Here is a 15,945-nt window from a genome sequence, read left to right as displayed (position 1 = left end):
TGTTTTTTTTGTATCCCCCCCCCCCCCCCCCCCCCACCCTTTTTTTTTTCTTTGCTTTCACGCTGATTCTTTTTGCTATTTTAGCTGGTTTTTTTATGAAAACTTTTGATGTGATTGTCCATTAACCATTGTTAACACATTATATGCAGTGAACATTCTCAATTGAAAAGATTTATTACTTTGTTTTTTTTTTTTTTTTTAATGAAGGGAAATTGCAGGTTTATTATCTCTAATATAAAAATTATTCTCTTCTCAACCGACCACTGAGATTTTTATTTATATTTTTTGTTTATAACATCAACAATTTTCAATCATATTGATACAAGCTATTGGTAGATAAAAAGGAAATAATGCTTGATGAGAGCATTCTTTTGGCAAATACCACAGATAAGAAATGAATGGCTCATTAGCAAAATAGTTAAACTTTGTGTGAGCAATTGATTTTTTTTTTTTTTGTTATTAAATTTAATGAATGTTTTAACATCTTTAACCTTAGAAATATCTTTTGTGTTAGATATTTTGCTGCCAAATGAATCTTTATGGCAATATGTATATGTTTTTATTTTGATTTAGATTAATATTGCATAAAAAAATAAAAATATCATTGCATTGGTTTTGCAATTTTGTATTCTATAATGTTGCATTTGGTTTGATTCAGAATCCCTTGCCTTGATGTGCCTTGTTCAGGGTAGATGAGGGGATAAAAATGACAGATAGTGTAGCATAAGAGTGTGTCGGATGGCATTTTTTTTTTTTCTCTTTTGTTGGTAGATACTTAAATTATTCATTAGATTTATTAATGAGAAATGTAAATTAAAGAAGCATACTCGTTGCATGAATTTCCTGCTAAAGGGGGGTCTTGGGAGGGGTTGATGTATACAATCTTAGCTCCTTGTATTTACAGAGAGGTTATTTCCATAACTCAAATATGAAAACATCTACATTAACCTATAAACAACCATTGAATACCAACCTTAACCACCATATGAATGAGTGGATTGAAATAGTCTAATTTTCTTAGGGGAGTAGGTTTGAGGCCTTCATGCCATAATCTGGTTGGAACAACTCTACCAACTTGACAAGCCTTGTATAATAGAAGAAAATTTGAAAAGTGAATTTTTATTAGCAAGATATAGTACCGGAGTTAACCCAAACCACAATATGAAAATCAAATATTATTTCTGAAAGCAAATAGGCGGTTGCAGTCAAACACACTTGAAAGGAAAATTACAACAGACACGACACGAACTCAAACTAGGGCTCAATCCATAGGTGGTGGAGGTAGGCTAGGTGGTTGGGGAGCAGAGATAGGTGGCTGAAATGGGTTGTAGGCAGTTGGTATAGCAAAAGGAAGGGCTAGAATCGCGTTGGCAGTGAAGTGGAGGCCTGGGACTGCAAGGGTAGCAAATGGGGTGGCAAGCGTAGCAGCGACGTATGGTGTGAAAGGCTAGAATAGCCATGGGACAGCAAGAAACCAATAGGTTTGTCTTTTTCAGATGATGGCAACGAATGGGTGAAGCGGGGGACTACAGGACAACAAAGAGCAGCTGTCAAGGGCGGTGGCAATGAGCAAGAAGGACTGGAATGGGAAGACTTCAATGAAAAGCAGCAAACAAGTGTTGTTCGGGGCGGTTGCGGCCATGGAGGATGGTCAGGAGCATGGTGGGGGAACATGCGGAAGGGGATAGTGAAAATAATCACTACGTTGGGAGAGAGATACAGTTGGAACATCACTCAATCCCTTGAATACAACGCTCTAAGGGAGAAGAACGAACGTCAAGAATTGACCTAAGCGAAACACTCAAAAAACTGCAAATCTTAAACAAAGGAACCACATAAGCCCTAGATACTTAGAAGTGCACCCCCCCCCCCACCCCCCCCACCCCCCCCCCCCCCCCCCCCCCCCCAATGGAAATGAGGCGCTAAACCAACGTTGGAGAGTCGGTTAGCCCTCCCAGAGCTTGAATAGTTCGGTCTATACGATAGAATCGTGGGATAGGGCTTCCGCTTTTCTTTTACGCTCGTGCACTATAGCATGAGTCGTGTAATGTGGGGTGTTTCGGTAGCTCCCGCATTAGTCTCCCCGAATTGGGGGAGCTTCCACCTTATTTATTATTGTTTGTGTCTCCTCATGGTAGTCAGTTCAGTCTTGTTGAAGGTGGTGGAGCTACTATAACTTCCCAGCAAATCACTCTTGTCAACATTTTCATTTCAAAGCACATCCTGATAAAATAAATATTCATTTGTTTTTGGCACAACCTAACTTGTAGTTGCATATAATTGTAGATTCTCCCAAAGTAACTCTTAAGTCACTAGTTTCGTGATTGTATCTTCAACTCCTTGTACTCGACTGGATGTATCTGGTAATTAAGTATGTAAGGAAGCTTCAACTTTTGGACAAATTTTATAGCACACTGAGTAAGTCTCACTAGCAACAATTCAAGAGAGACTTCTTCTTCTCACCTGGTAGGGCCTGGATCCTATTGACAACTTTTATTCCCACAAAGCTCCTACGACAACTTCCAAAGTTGTGGTTCATACATCTCACCTGATCATCTGTTGGGGGGCACATTACTAAATAGATTTTAAAACCCAACCAACTCCACATTTTTCTAGAAGTGACACAAAAGAGCTTTATCTATGACATATTGGACCTCCCTCAGTTGGGACAACTAGGGAAGGAGTCTATCTATTTGAAAAGTCTAAATTTCTCTTATTTGGGTTTGTTATGTGTCTGGTGTCGATTCCTCGAACTTAGGACTGTCTTATACCGCTAATGTGAATTCTATTGGAGTTTCCCTTATGACCTCAACTTGAGGCTTTCCTCCCTCATCATTTAGGACCTAGTACTCCTTTATATCCTCATCTTCTTCAATATCTACCGTGTCATTGTCCCTTTCTTTAACAACTCTATGCTTAGTGAAATATATTATCCTCCGCTTGTGCAATATGCTTCAATATACCTAAATCTGTGGCATTTGAAACACTTTCTGGTTGGGACAAATTTAAGAATATTGATTTGCTCCACTTATTCTCTACTTTGAATCAGTTTCTCTTCAGGAGGGTCGGCTTGGATGTTCCTTAGGTATACTCTAGTTGTAAGATCTTTGGTTGAACCCTACTTGTAAGATGTGGTGGTCACCTTGTGATGTGTTCTCTCCATTTTTCAAATTGGGGTTTGAACATGCAGTTTCTAGTGAGATGTTAAGAATTGACAGTACATCTCCCATTTCTTTTGGGACCATGTAGTAATTTTACTCCCTTCTCACTGTCGCAAAACCTTCAAGTTCGCGCACCACTGAGATGCATTATTCCTTAACTTGCTAGTGACTAGCTTCACTATTCCGTTCGGTGGGACGTTCTGACACTCAAAAACACATTCCAAAATCCAGAGCCGCTCGATGACCTCGTCCTGATCCATGTGGCCATTGAAATATGACAAATCCACTTTTACTTCAAAATGTCGGCTTCTCAAATATTTCAAGTTAAGTCTTTGGGTAGAGATTTTTCATCATTTACATCTGTATGGTGTAAGAGATTCACTTAATTCGTTCCATCTACCAAGTCACCGTTGTGGCTACGGGTGATCCATATAGATGATATCCTTTCCTTAATTTCATCGATCCGTCATAGCACTCAATGGAGGTGTCGCTTTATCACTTTCATGGTAAATTCCTGAATGACGTTCAACTATTATCTCCTTAAGAACATGGTTAAGATCCGGGTTTGGGTAGGTGAAAGGGGGTATATAAGGATGATGTAGGGTAGGAAAGAAAATTTATGGGTGGAGATATGGGGGATGCTAGAAATCTTAGTATAGGATTAGGGTTGACCTAGCTCTAATACCAAATGATACCGGAGCTAGCCCAAATGACAATATGAAAAATAAATTTTATTACTGAAAGAAAATAGGCGGTTACAAGCAAACACGCTTGAAGGAGAAATTACAATAAACACGACAAAATCACACTAGGGATCGATCCATGGGTGGTGGAGATCGGCTAGATGGTTGGGGAGCGGAGGTAGGTGGCTGAAATAGATTATAGGTGGTTGGGACAGCAAAAGGAGGGAATGGAGTCACATTCTCAGCCAAGTGGACAGCTGGGATGGGGGCAGCAAGTGGGGTGGCAAACAAAGCAGCGAGGTGTGGTGGGAAAGGCCAGAACAACAATGGGATAGCAGGAAAATAGTAGTTGTTTTCTAGATGAAAACATCGAATTGGCGAAGCAGAGGATTCCGGGACAATAAAGGGCGGCTATTCGGGGCTGTGGCAGCGAGCAAGGGAGGTTAGAATGGGAAGAATACAATGAAAAACAACAAATGAGTAATGTTTGGGGCAGTTGGAGCGATGGAGGATGATTGGGAGAGTGGTGGGGGAAGGTGCGAGGAATATGTAAGCTAATTACCACATTTGGAGAGAGATACAACCGGAACACCACCCAATCCTTTAGATACAACCCTCGAATGGAGAAAAACGGACATCTGCGGTGGTTCTAAACAAAACTCACAAAAAACTGCAAAGCTCAAACTAATGACCACATAAAGAGGCCCTAGATACTTAGGGTTTGATCCTTCTACGGAAAGGAGGTGCCAAACCAACATGGGAGAGGCAGTTGACCCTCTCAGGTTTGAACTAGTTTGTTCCAGACAATAAAATCACAGGATGGGGCTCTCGTGTCTCTTTATGCCCATGCACTATAACATAAGTCGCGGAAGGGGGTGTTCCGGTAGCTTGCGCGTCAGTATCCTGGGATTGGGGGAGCTTCGATTTTATTTGTCGAAGCTTCTATCAACTCATAGTAGTCCGTTCAGTCACGTTGAAGGTGGTGAAGCTACTATAACTTCCCAAAAAAGTCACTCATGTTGGCATTGTCATTCCAGAGCACATTCTCATAGAATAAATATATATCTACTTTTGGCACAACCCGAGCTGTAGCCACATTTAATCGTAGATTCTCCCAAAATAACTCTAGAGCCTCTAGTTTCATAATTTGCCTTTTTAATTCCTTGTACTCGACTAGATGTATCTGGTAAACAAGTATGTAAGGAAGATTCAACTTTGAGACAAACTCTATGGCAGACTGAGCAATTCTCTCTAGCAATCGCTTAGGAGATGTCTTTTCTTCTATGGTAGGGTTGCATCCCATTGAAGAGTTTTTCTCCTACTAAACTTCTATGACAACTTCTAAAGTTGTGTTTCATCTATCCCGCCTAATCGTCTGTCGGGAGTTTACATTGCTGAATAGATTTTAACACCCAATTAATTCCATATGTTTTTCAGGAAGTGACAAAAAAAGGCTCATATTTGACATGTTGGACCTCCATCAGTAGGGGCAACTCAGGAAGGAGCATATCTATTTGCAAAGCCTTAATTCCTCTTATATGGAGTTATTGGGTGTCTAATGTTGGTTCCTTGAACTTCAAACCGTCTTGAACCGCCAATGTGAATTCTATTGAAGTTTCTCTTATGGCCTCAGCTTGAAGCTTTCCTCCCTCATTTATTGTGATATGGCCATCTCATTTGTGTCCTCACATTCTTCAGTTGTCTTTTTCTTCAACAACTCTCTATTCAGTGAAATATATTATCCGCCTGGTTGTGCAATCTGCTCCCAAATTTGTGGTACTCAAAATACTTTCTGGCTGGGACAGATTTAGGAATGCTGGTTCGCTCCACTTGTTCTTTACACTGAATTTAGTTTTTTCTCAAGAGGGATCGGCTTGGATGTCCCCTGGGTATACTCCGGTTGTCAGATCCTGATGTTGAACCTTGTCCGTAAGTCGTAGTGATCGTTCGGTGATGTGGTCTTTCCATTTTTTAAATTGAGATTTGAGCATCACGTCTGTAGTGAGCTGGTAGGAAATGACGCCGCATCTCTCATTTCATTTGGGACCAGGTAGTAATTTTACTCATATCTTCTCACTTTCGAAGAACTTTCAAGTTTGGCCACCAATGAGATGAACTCTTCATGAACTTGATGGCAGTTAGTTTCACTATTCCATCAGGGGGATGTCCTGTCACTCAAAAACACATTCCAATGTATAGAGCCACTTGATGAACTTGTCCTAATCCATGTAGCCATTGAAATATGACAAATCCACTTTTACTTAAAAATTTTGGCTTCTTAGATATTTCAGGTCACGTTTTCAGGATAGAGGTTCTTCATTCCTAACATTCGTAAGACATTCATTCTATTCATTTGATCTAGCAAGTCATCATTGTGGCTATGGGTGACCCGTCTTGATGGTTTCCTTCCCTTAATTTCATTGAGTTGTCATTGCACTCGGCGGAGTTGTCGTTGCTTCTCGTCCATGATAAAGACTTGATCGTCGTTTGGTTATCATTTCTTCAATGACATGATTAGGATTTGGGTTTTGATAGTCGGAATGAAGTATATAAGGCGATGATGTAGGGTGGGAAAGAAAGTTTGTGGGTGGAGATAAGGGGATGCTAGAAACCTTAGGATAGGACTAGGTAACTCCGATACCAAATGATACCAGAGTTAACCCAAACCACAATAGGAAAATTAAATATTATGACTGAAAGCAAATAGTTTGTTACAATCAAACACACTTGAAAGAGAAATTACAACAAACATGACACAAGCTCACACCAAGGCTCGATCCATGGATGGTGGAGGCCGGCTAGGTGGTTGGGGAGCAATGGTAGGTGACTGAAATGGGTTGTGGGTGGTTGGGACATCAAAAGGAGGGGTTGGAATCCTGTTGGCAGTGAAGCAGAGGGCTAGGAAAGCGAAGACGTCAAGTGTGATGGCAAGCGAAGCAGTGAGGCGTGGTGGGAAAAGCTAGAACAGCCAGGGACAACAAGAAAATAACAGGTTTGTTGTTTTCCGAAGGACGGGAGTGAATGGGTGAAGCGGAGGACTATACTACAACAAAGAGTGGCGATGGCAGTGAGCAAGAAAGTTGGAATGGGAAGACTATAGTGAAAAACAGGAAACGAGTGTTATTTGGGGTTGCTGCAGTGATGGAGGATGGTCGACAACTTCGTGAGGGGAGATGCAGATGGGGATGGGGAAGATAATCATCATCTCGGGAGAGATATAACCTGAGCACTACCCAATCTTTTAGATACAACCCTCGAAGTGAGAAGAACGAACTCTGGCTGCTGTCATAAACAAAATACATGAAAAACTGCAAACCTCAAATAAAGAAACCACTTAAGTAAGGCCTAGATACGTAGGATTGGATCCCCTATGGAAAGGAGGTGCCAAACTAGTGTGGGAGAGTCAGTCGGCCCTCTCAGGTTTTTATTGGTTCTATCCAGAAGATAAAATCCCGGGACAGGGCTCCCGCGGCTCTTTACGCCCGCTCACTACAGTTGTAGCCGTCTCTTTATGTTCTCGGAATTGTTTCTTCAATTTGAGGAACATCTTTGAACTACAATTTTTAGAACTTTGAAATATGTTAAGCTGCTCTTTTCTTAATCAAGATATCTAAATTGAATCAGTATCAAAATTGAGGACCATTGGATTGAAAATATTTTTTAATGTATATTTCTTTGCTTGTAATCATATTTGTTGTCATGTGCCTATGTTTTTTTTTTAATCCTATTTCAATTATTTAGTTGGCTCATAAATCTAGTTAATATTTATTTTTTAAGTGTTTTTATCCCATCCATAACATGTAAAGTAAATCTAATTTTTTGGACTGCATGTCCACGAATTTCTTGAAGTGTTTTTACTCCTCCATTTGTGATGGTCCTTATTTATTAGCTCAATTTTTGAGTTTGTAGGCATCCATCCACTAGTTTATGGTGACATTAAAGTTGACTGACCAACAATGATCTAGTGGGTTGCTCATTTTTTTAATGCCTTTTAGGGCCTTCGTGACTTCTGAGAACAAGCTACTCCCATGTATGATTGACATGATTGGGTGAGCTTTTGGTGCATAGCATTCGATGGTATTGAAAAACTTATATTTGATATAGATTGATGGTCAATATATATGTTTTTCAAGTAAAGAGGAGATTGTTAAGATGGAAATGAAAGTGGAAAAGTCCGATACCAACAATTAATCAATAAATGGGTTATTGAATAAATTGATAGTGAGGACTGAGTATTAAAGTGGAAAAGTCCGTCTATATTGACCATTCGCTTGAGCTTTTGGGTGGATTTGTCTCCATCCACTAATATACTAAAATTTGGTCCCTTGTATTCCACTATTGTAATACAAGCGTGGGATTGGAGGACTTTATGGGTGCCATAAATTCATACCACCTTGATTTTGATTGAGCAAAAATTTCACTTTTAAGTTTTGTTCTTCTTCTTTTTTACTTTATATTTCTTTCTCCACCAAAGAGGTTATCACTTCTGTGATTGCTTACTAGTTAGTTTGGTTACGTGATCTTTATAAGCTCCTTTTTATTTGGTGTTGATTGCTTTGCCTTTTTTTTTTCTTCTTGCATCCTGATCTCCTTGTTAGTGGAGTAGTTTACGATCTTATGCTTTGGTTATTTTTTAACAATATGAATCCTGTTTGACTCTTATCTTTTCTTTGCAGTTTGGGGCCAAAATTTGTCTACTAACATCATTTAGGGATACATGTTTTGTTGAAATTCTTCCACACAATCAGGCTCCCCGAAGAGGTAATGCTTTCTGCCGTTTGTTTTTTATAGTTATTTACTGCTATCAAGTTTAAAAATGTGATTTTGGTCATTTCCAAAAATTCTCATATATTTATATGATTTTTTGGCATTCTATTTCCTTCATGCACTAGAAAATAGGTTAGGAGCCATAGATTTTTACCATGAGAAAGGGTGTGTCATCCCTACCAACTTTGTAAGCTATATTATAGTTGTCTTCTTGTGACGACCTTTCTTATGGAAGACTGAAACTTATGCATTAATTCTACAAGCAAAAAGAACCTAGAAAAATTTGTCAACCGGCTCTGATAAGGCAAATGAATTAATTATAGGTTAGATGCCTACATACGGTATTAAAAAAGAAGCCGAAAGGCTATATTTCTATTATCTGAAAATATGTAGTGATTTATTAATGGATTGCTTTTTATATAATTGAAAAACAATGAATTCATATTTTGTTCTTAGCTAGAACTATCAAGAATAAAACTGCATAAACTACACTTATATGGAATATTTTTATTTACCAAACATGCCAAACTACCCAAAGTACCTTTTAGAACTTAATATGAAACTTAGTTTTCTAGTAGAATGGGCCATGATCTATGAATCAGTAGTCTCTATGAGATAGTAAAGGCATTTAAGGCGTGCATAATTGCAGCTGTCAAGAATTAGGTGATGGCTAAGAGTCAACTTCATTTGCATATAAACACGGAGATTTGGTGTGTATCAAATATGAGAACAGAGGAGACGAGCATATCCTATGGCAATGGACAACAGCAAGCAAAAAGAATGCTGAAAACTAGATTGGGTAAATTTTGTATTTTTCATCTTTATGTTGGGGGATGATTTGATTGATTAAGTTGACATTTAATAAAATATGAAAAATTTTAACTTTATTGGATGGTTTTGATTGATTAATGTAGCGCCGAATTGAACATAATGAATCTCATCTTGAAGAGCCACAATATGAATCTGGATAAATCTTCTTAGTAAAGTTTCCTTTGAGTGTTATGGAGATTCATATTGGAGAACATTGAAATTTTAAAAATTTGAATCATCTAAAGATGTTAGCTCAATGGATATGACTCGCATATCACAAGATGATTGTCACACCAAGTAAAGCATAATCAGGCCTCCGATTCATAAATTTTCCACATGACTTTGTGCTCGTCCCTGTAGAAGCTGCACTGTTATGTTTTTTTTACTTCTTTTTAAACAATATTTAAAAAACTGCCTGGTTAAGTACGTTCGCACATTTCTATATTCTTAAGGATGATTTTGATCTCTAGCAAATACAAGAACTAAAAGAATTAGAGATGCTAAAATAAAGTTCGAGATCCCGAAGATGACTTCTTATAGATTGCGGGAGCAATGAGAATGGAGAACTCAAATGATTGTATGGTCAAGGTCAAGGAAGATGCCAGCCTCAAAATCTCCCCCTCTTTTGCTCCACATTAACTCTGTTCTTCTACATTCTTAAGAAGAGACGATCATATAGGTTACTTGGAGCTGAGCATATAAAATTAAATCCAACAAAGATTTTTAAATTAAGAGTTAGGTATGTGACTATTAAACAAACTTAAGTGGGCAATGATTTGGCTGTTTAAAATCAAGTAGCAATATTTGAAGGCCATTTATGTTCATAGCCTATTCACTGTAAACATGGAGGTACGAAAGTTTGAATAAATTAAGTAAAAATTATACAGATGAATATTAAGTGACAAGGAAGAGAACATAAGTTTATAGTGGTTTGCCTAAATCATTTTTAATAATCACCCCATAAATCCATGTATTTTATCTTAAGTTTGATTTGCAACTTTAAAGCTATCGTTTGTACATATCTAGTACATTTATGGAAAACTTTGCTGACATTGAATGGCTATAATATTTTACTCTCCTTGTTTCAAGTTCTATGGACCACGAAAGCTACTTTCTATTGTAGTTTAACGAAAATAGATTTTTCTTGACAATTGAATACAAGCTTCTCAGGGCCAATGCCAGTTGCATTGGTGAACATTGATGATCTGCATGATTCAACCACATCCTACATCACAAAATGTAAAATCATGGTGGGTCTTGAAAGATTTCTTGCGCTTAAATCCATATTTATGGCTTTTCACATGAAACAGACATTAACAATGCTGGCTTCACAAGAAAAAGGGAGAGCATAGAAGAATGTTTGGTTTTCTCTTGATTTTTTTCTTTTTTTTTTTTTTATTTGGAACGGGGTGAGCGTTTGAACCAGACACATTGAGGTTTTTCACTGTATATCGTGAGTTTCAATCATGGAAATAGAATCTTATATACTCAGTAAGGTTGCATGAATCATACACCAAGTCCCAATATTCATAGGAGTCGCACTTCTAAATACAAGACTTAGAGAGAGAGAGAGAGAGAGAGAGAGGTAATAAACATGTTAGCGTACCTTGAAGATCACTATTAATCCCATATAGGAATAAAGACCAATAAACATTTTATTGTTTTTCAGCCTTTAAGTTATCGTTTACCTGTAATATTTTTCTTGTAACCGTTTATTTCTCCTTTGATATGCAGAGCTATGGCTAAGCTTTTGGTCTGAAGTACATTACAATTCGCTTTATGAACTCCAAGGTTTTTTCCAATTTTAAAAAAATATCAAATTTCTTTTTGATAGTCTGCAACCATTACTTTATTCAACTTGATGTTATTTCTTAATGGTTTCCTAATTTTTATCGGTTTATAATCAATGGTTTTTCTTATTTCTACATTTGTAGATCTTAAAGTCAATTACAAGCCAAAGAAGAAACATTGGTTATTTTAAAGGTGCGTCTGTATTTATTCAAGTTCTCGAGTATACCTGCTTGCTGTACATATTTTTCATTTTAATGCACTTGTTTTTTGTATTTTGAAACCTTGTATAATATTTACATCAATTGATATTGAATTTATGATATATTCCTTAACATTCTTCACGTTGTTATTCTTAAAAACCGTGCATAAATGTGAAAAGTTAATGGCGTAGATGGCTATTTTTGTTGACAAACATACACTTTTCTACCCCTAAACACTTTTATTGATGGGGTGAGATGAGATTCCAAGTTTTGATGATCTGTAAACCGTATCCATTATATTTTTATGGGGCATTTACTTAATTCTTATGTATTTTTCTATAAAACATCTAATTTACTTTTTTTACATTTATACCGCACATCTTTCATATCACATCAAATATGCCACCATTTTTAGTTTTAAGAAGTGAATACACCTTTCATGCATAGGTAGAAGTGAATACACCTTTTCAGGCATAGGTAAGATGGCATGTATGTAAAAATTTAAGAATAGGTGCTATATCTGTAAATACATAAGAATTGAGTATTATGTATGTACTTCCTTTATTTATTAGTGTGTTTGTAGGCTCTTCTTCCCTTTACACCTGATGGTGGTGGGGGTGATGTGTATTGAAATTCACTTAAATTTTAGACAAAAAGTAAGAACATTAGGACAAAAAAATGATCCGGAACGCAAGTTTGTGATGAGGAACAAAAATTATCTTCAAAGGCGTGGGAAAAAATATCAATATAAAATTATTTGGGGAATTCTAGAAAAATTCATTGTTGACGAAGGTGTGAATTGGGCTGTCAAAATGATCGTTGTTCGTGAATAGTTTGTGTTTGATAAGTTAAATAGTTTGCATTCGAATCGTTCATTATGCAAGCAAGCTGAACATAAACAATTTTTTTAAACTTGAAGTATAAATGAGCTGAAAATGAGCAACTATTTGTTTGACTCATTTTAGCTCGAAATAAAGAAATTATATATAATATTTATATAATAATATATTATATGTACTTGTATCTAAGTTTAAATTGTCATAACTTGTGTGATCATGTGGTTTCATATCTTTTATGGTATAGGAATGGTGCATGTTTGAATTCAAATACTTGCATTTATTTTTTTAATTAATTGAAAGGAGTCAATTTCAAGCAGAACACAACAATAATATGTAAATTGAGTCAAACACGAACACACCATTCACGAGCAACTTTGAACACGAGCTAACTTCGAACAAGTCGAACAAGAGCCAGGCCTAAACTCGCTCAAGCCCGGCTTGCATGAAAATGACCAAATTCTGAAAAATAATATACAAAGTGAAGCCTTTTAGTATGCAAACATAAAGATAATATATTAAGAATATTTTTGCATTAGTTTTGAGGAAAATTCTCCTCGTCGCCAAACGCAAAATACAAGCAAGCTTTGCGGATGAAAATGACCAAAAAGGTGCAATAAAAAGCATGCTAAGTAGAAAACATATAATACAGAACATAAAAAAAACAATCAAGACCGAGCATTATAAATATGAAACATGGTGAAGCACATGACAGCATTGTAGATATGGATGTTTATGATGCATTTCATTGAGAAGTATAACATGGTGCATCAAAAAACATGTGATATGCGCCCCGGAGCATGAAATATGACAGATCAAAGAAGTGTGCATTGTAACTCATAAAAAAAGCATGTGAAGTAATGCATCAAAAATAGTGCAACATAAAAAGTGTAATATGATACATCAAAAAGCATGCCATACATTTCACTCTATGGGTCCCTACATTATTGAATCAATAAATCTCAATAGGATAGAACAGATAAGGCCTACAGGTCATAACCGTGCAGGGTCTATTTTTTTTGTATATAGGAGTATGAATAGTTTGCATTATAATACATACAGAAGTATTGACTCTTTGAACATCAGTGAAACTTAATTCTTTCATGTGCAAGCTTTCATGGTTCTAGTTAGTCTTGGGATTCTGAGGATTTGTGTTACAATTATTGATGTCATGACATTTAATACGTGGGATTTTAATTTTGAAAATTTTTACCGCAATACTTGTAATTTCTTTTGTTAAAAATAATCACTATTGATATGCTACCAACAAAGTTTCTTCATTCGACATGAATTCTAAGGCATGACACGGATCTCGAGATAATATTTTTAGTACAAATCATTCAAAGTCAGATTAAACTCATCTAGAACACTGATTTTAGCAAGCTTAAGCTTATAATCAAACTGATTGGCTTGACGAGATCTACTAGATCGCATAGATATATAGATATATATATGTCTCAGTATTTATATAATAAAAATATATAAAAAATTGTTATGAAAAATTATCTATAATTTGAAATTTTAAAAGTAAAAATTTATTTTGTACCTTCTAAAAAATCTCTTCCAAATTACTTTACAATAATATTTCTATATCTTATATTCTTAATATAATTTTAGCAAGGCCATGCTGGTCAAAATATAACCTAAAATGTTTTCAAACTAAAAAAAATTAATTTATTTAATTCACAACTTGGAAGATTTACATAAGTGCCACCAATTTGCAAGTGTTCACATTTCTAACACCTAAACTTTCATTTTTTACATACATGCCATCTTATATGTCAAGAAAAATGTATTTCACATTTTAAAAAGTTAAAATGGCGATATTTTTTATTTGATTTGAAAGACTTGGGTGGCATAAATAGGTTTAGGGTTTAGGGTTTTAGGGCTGTAACAAATAGCACCATCCAGAGAGGAAACTTAATTCCTACACATTAACCTGACAAAAGAGGAAATACACAAAAGTAACATGAAAAACTGTACAAAGAAAAGTATAGAATGATAAAATAAGGTCTTTGAAATCTTGATTCTAATCCCATTTTTCTTCCTTCCTTGTGCAACCTTCTCATTTGAAAACTTCTCCTTGCAAACTCGCTTTCACACACTAAGGCACTCTATAACACACTCTATAATCTCCATTGCTAACACACTACACTCGTCCTTATCTCTTACACCCCTGCAACATAAACTCTCTAAAGTTGCAAGGTAACCCCCAAATCTGCTCCAAAATCGCTTATGAACTAAACTTTTGGGGCCATCAGGTTGCGTTGTTGCTGACTAACATTACTATACTGCAAAACCAAGATTATAATGTGGAGACTTGTATCTATGATGCTAAGCTATCTACCTTTTGCATTAAAATATGATCCAATTAGCATAATGCCAATAAACTTTGGTTATGTGATGCCAAATCATTTAAGGTTCTGGCATTATGATGCTAAAATATAGTGCTCTAACACCGAGATCTCAGGATGTAGTCCATCTTTAATCATCACCAATGATGCAATTGAACTAGTTTTACAACACACTTTCTAAGCATTGCATGCTAAAATATAATGTTGTGGTGTTCTGCTTTTGGGTTCTTTTCTCTAATTTAGCCCCATATGTTGTAGTACTCCTGTAAAGTTCTCCAAGTATCTTAACATTTTCACTTATGAAAATTCCTATTTTAGATAAAAATGCAAAATACTTGATTTTAAATAGAATTTTTAATATTATTTTAGTTCACTCATCTCACACAATAGAGGACTAGATGCTCTCACCTTCAATGAGGTGAGATGCCATTAACCTTCAATGGAATTTGGATGATGTGAGTTAAATGTTGGAGTAATCACCAACAACAGCAAAATGTGGGGTCGGCTACATGAGTCTTTTTTCTCCATTGTGTCCTATTTAGTGACAGGACGCAATGAAGAAAAAAGATTTATGTCTGATCTATACTTAAATCATTAATTGAATATGCAATTGTCTGATCTAAAGGTAAAAGGTTATGTCGTATCTTTTAGTTGTTAAGTAAGGAAGCTCAATGATGCTTTATTTACATAGAATTTCATCTGCCTTTCATTTTCCTCACTTAACCAAGCTTATAAGGTGGGTTTTCACTGACTTTCTCCTTCTCCAGCTACAAGATCATCAGCATAAGAGAACAAGGCTGATATTAGGAACAAACTAGAGAAGTACTTAGCTCAAGTTTTTTCGAAAGTTACCATTAGTTAGGTGTACGTATGCTTATCCATTTAATAATGGTATTAAACCTATGGCTACTCATAGTAAATGAGCTTACCATAGCTTAATCATACTGTTTTATGTATCTGATGTTGTTAACTAATTAAGAGACTTTATTGATATAATTAATTCTATCAAGTAAAATGATAATTTTATTTAATTCTGAAGTTGGTTCAATTGGATCACATTGAACTATTTAACCCAGTTGACCTAATTAATGATGTTAAGAAGCAAAATTCAATTTTTAATTGATTTGAAAATATAGTAAACAAGATTTCTAGTTTAATATTGTATGAAAACTTTAGCATGGAATATTATGGCGAATGAGGCTCAATTAAATCAATGGGGTCCAGATAAAATTGAAGTCTAGTAATAAACGATTAAAGTTATTATATTTAAAATTCTAGTAATTTATTCCATAAGAAATCATTTTGATAAATTGAATGGAATGTTTATATATATATATATATAT

At 35.9% G+C, this 15,945-nt stretch overlaps 2 protein-coding genes across 2 annotated transcripts in view; one reads left to right on the top strand and one right to left on the bottom strand.

The window, feature by feature from the left end:
• The window catches only part of LOC110025385 (OTU domain-containing protein DDB_G0284757), a 20,742-nt gene extending 9,208 nt beyond the window's left edge, over positions 1–11,534 (top strand). Inside the window, exons 8-10 of the mRNA XM_020725839.1 lie at positions 8,521–8,605; positions 11,156–11,212; positions 11,356–11,534. Coding sequence (XP_020581498.1) covers positions 8,521–8,605; positions 11,156–11,212; positions 11,356–11,402 — 189 coding nt within the window. The 3' untranslated portion in view covers positions 11,403–11,534. The remainder of the gene's footprint in view (positions 1–8,520; positions 8,606–11,155; positions 11,213–11,355) is intronic.
• A 962-nt stretch (positions 11,535–12,496) lies between these two features.
• The window catches only part of LOC110025357 (preprotein translocase subunit SECE1), a 6,949-nt gene continuing 3,500 nt past the window's right edge, over positions 12,497–15,945 (bottom strand). The window contains exon 2 of the mRNA XM_020725800.1: positions 12,497–12,710. Coding sequence (XP_020581459.1) covers positions 12,679–12,710 — 32 coding nt within the window. The 3' untranslated portion in view covers positions 12,497–12,678. The remainder of the gene's footprint in view (positions 12,711–15,945) is intronic.

This window comes from Phalaenopsis equestris, unplaced genomic scaffold (assembly GCF_001263595.1).
Source record: "Phalaenopsis equestris unplaced genomic scaffold, ASM126359v1 Scaffold000297, whole genome shotgun sequence".
NCBI lineage: Eukaryota > Viridiplantae > Streptophyta > Magnoliopsida > Asparagales > Orchidaceae > Phalaenopsis > Phalaenopsis equestris.
This window is presented reverse-complemented; position numbering and strand designations above follow the sequence as displayed.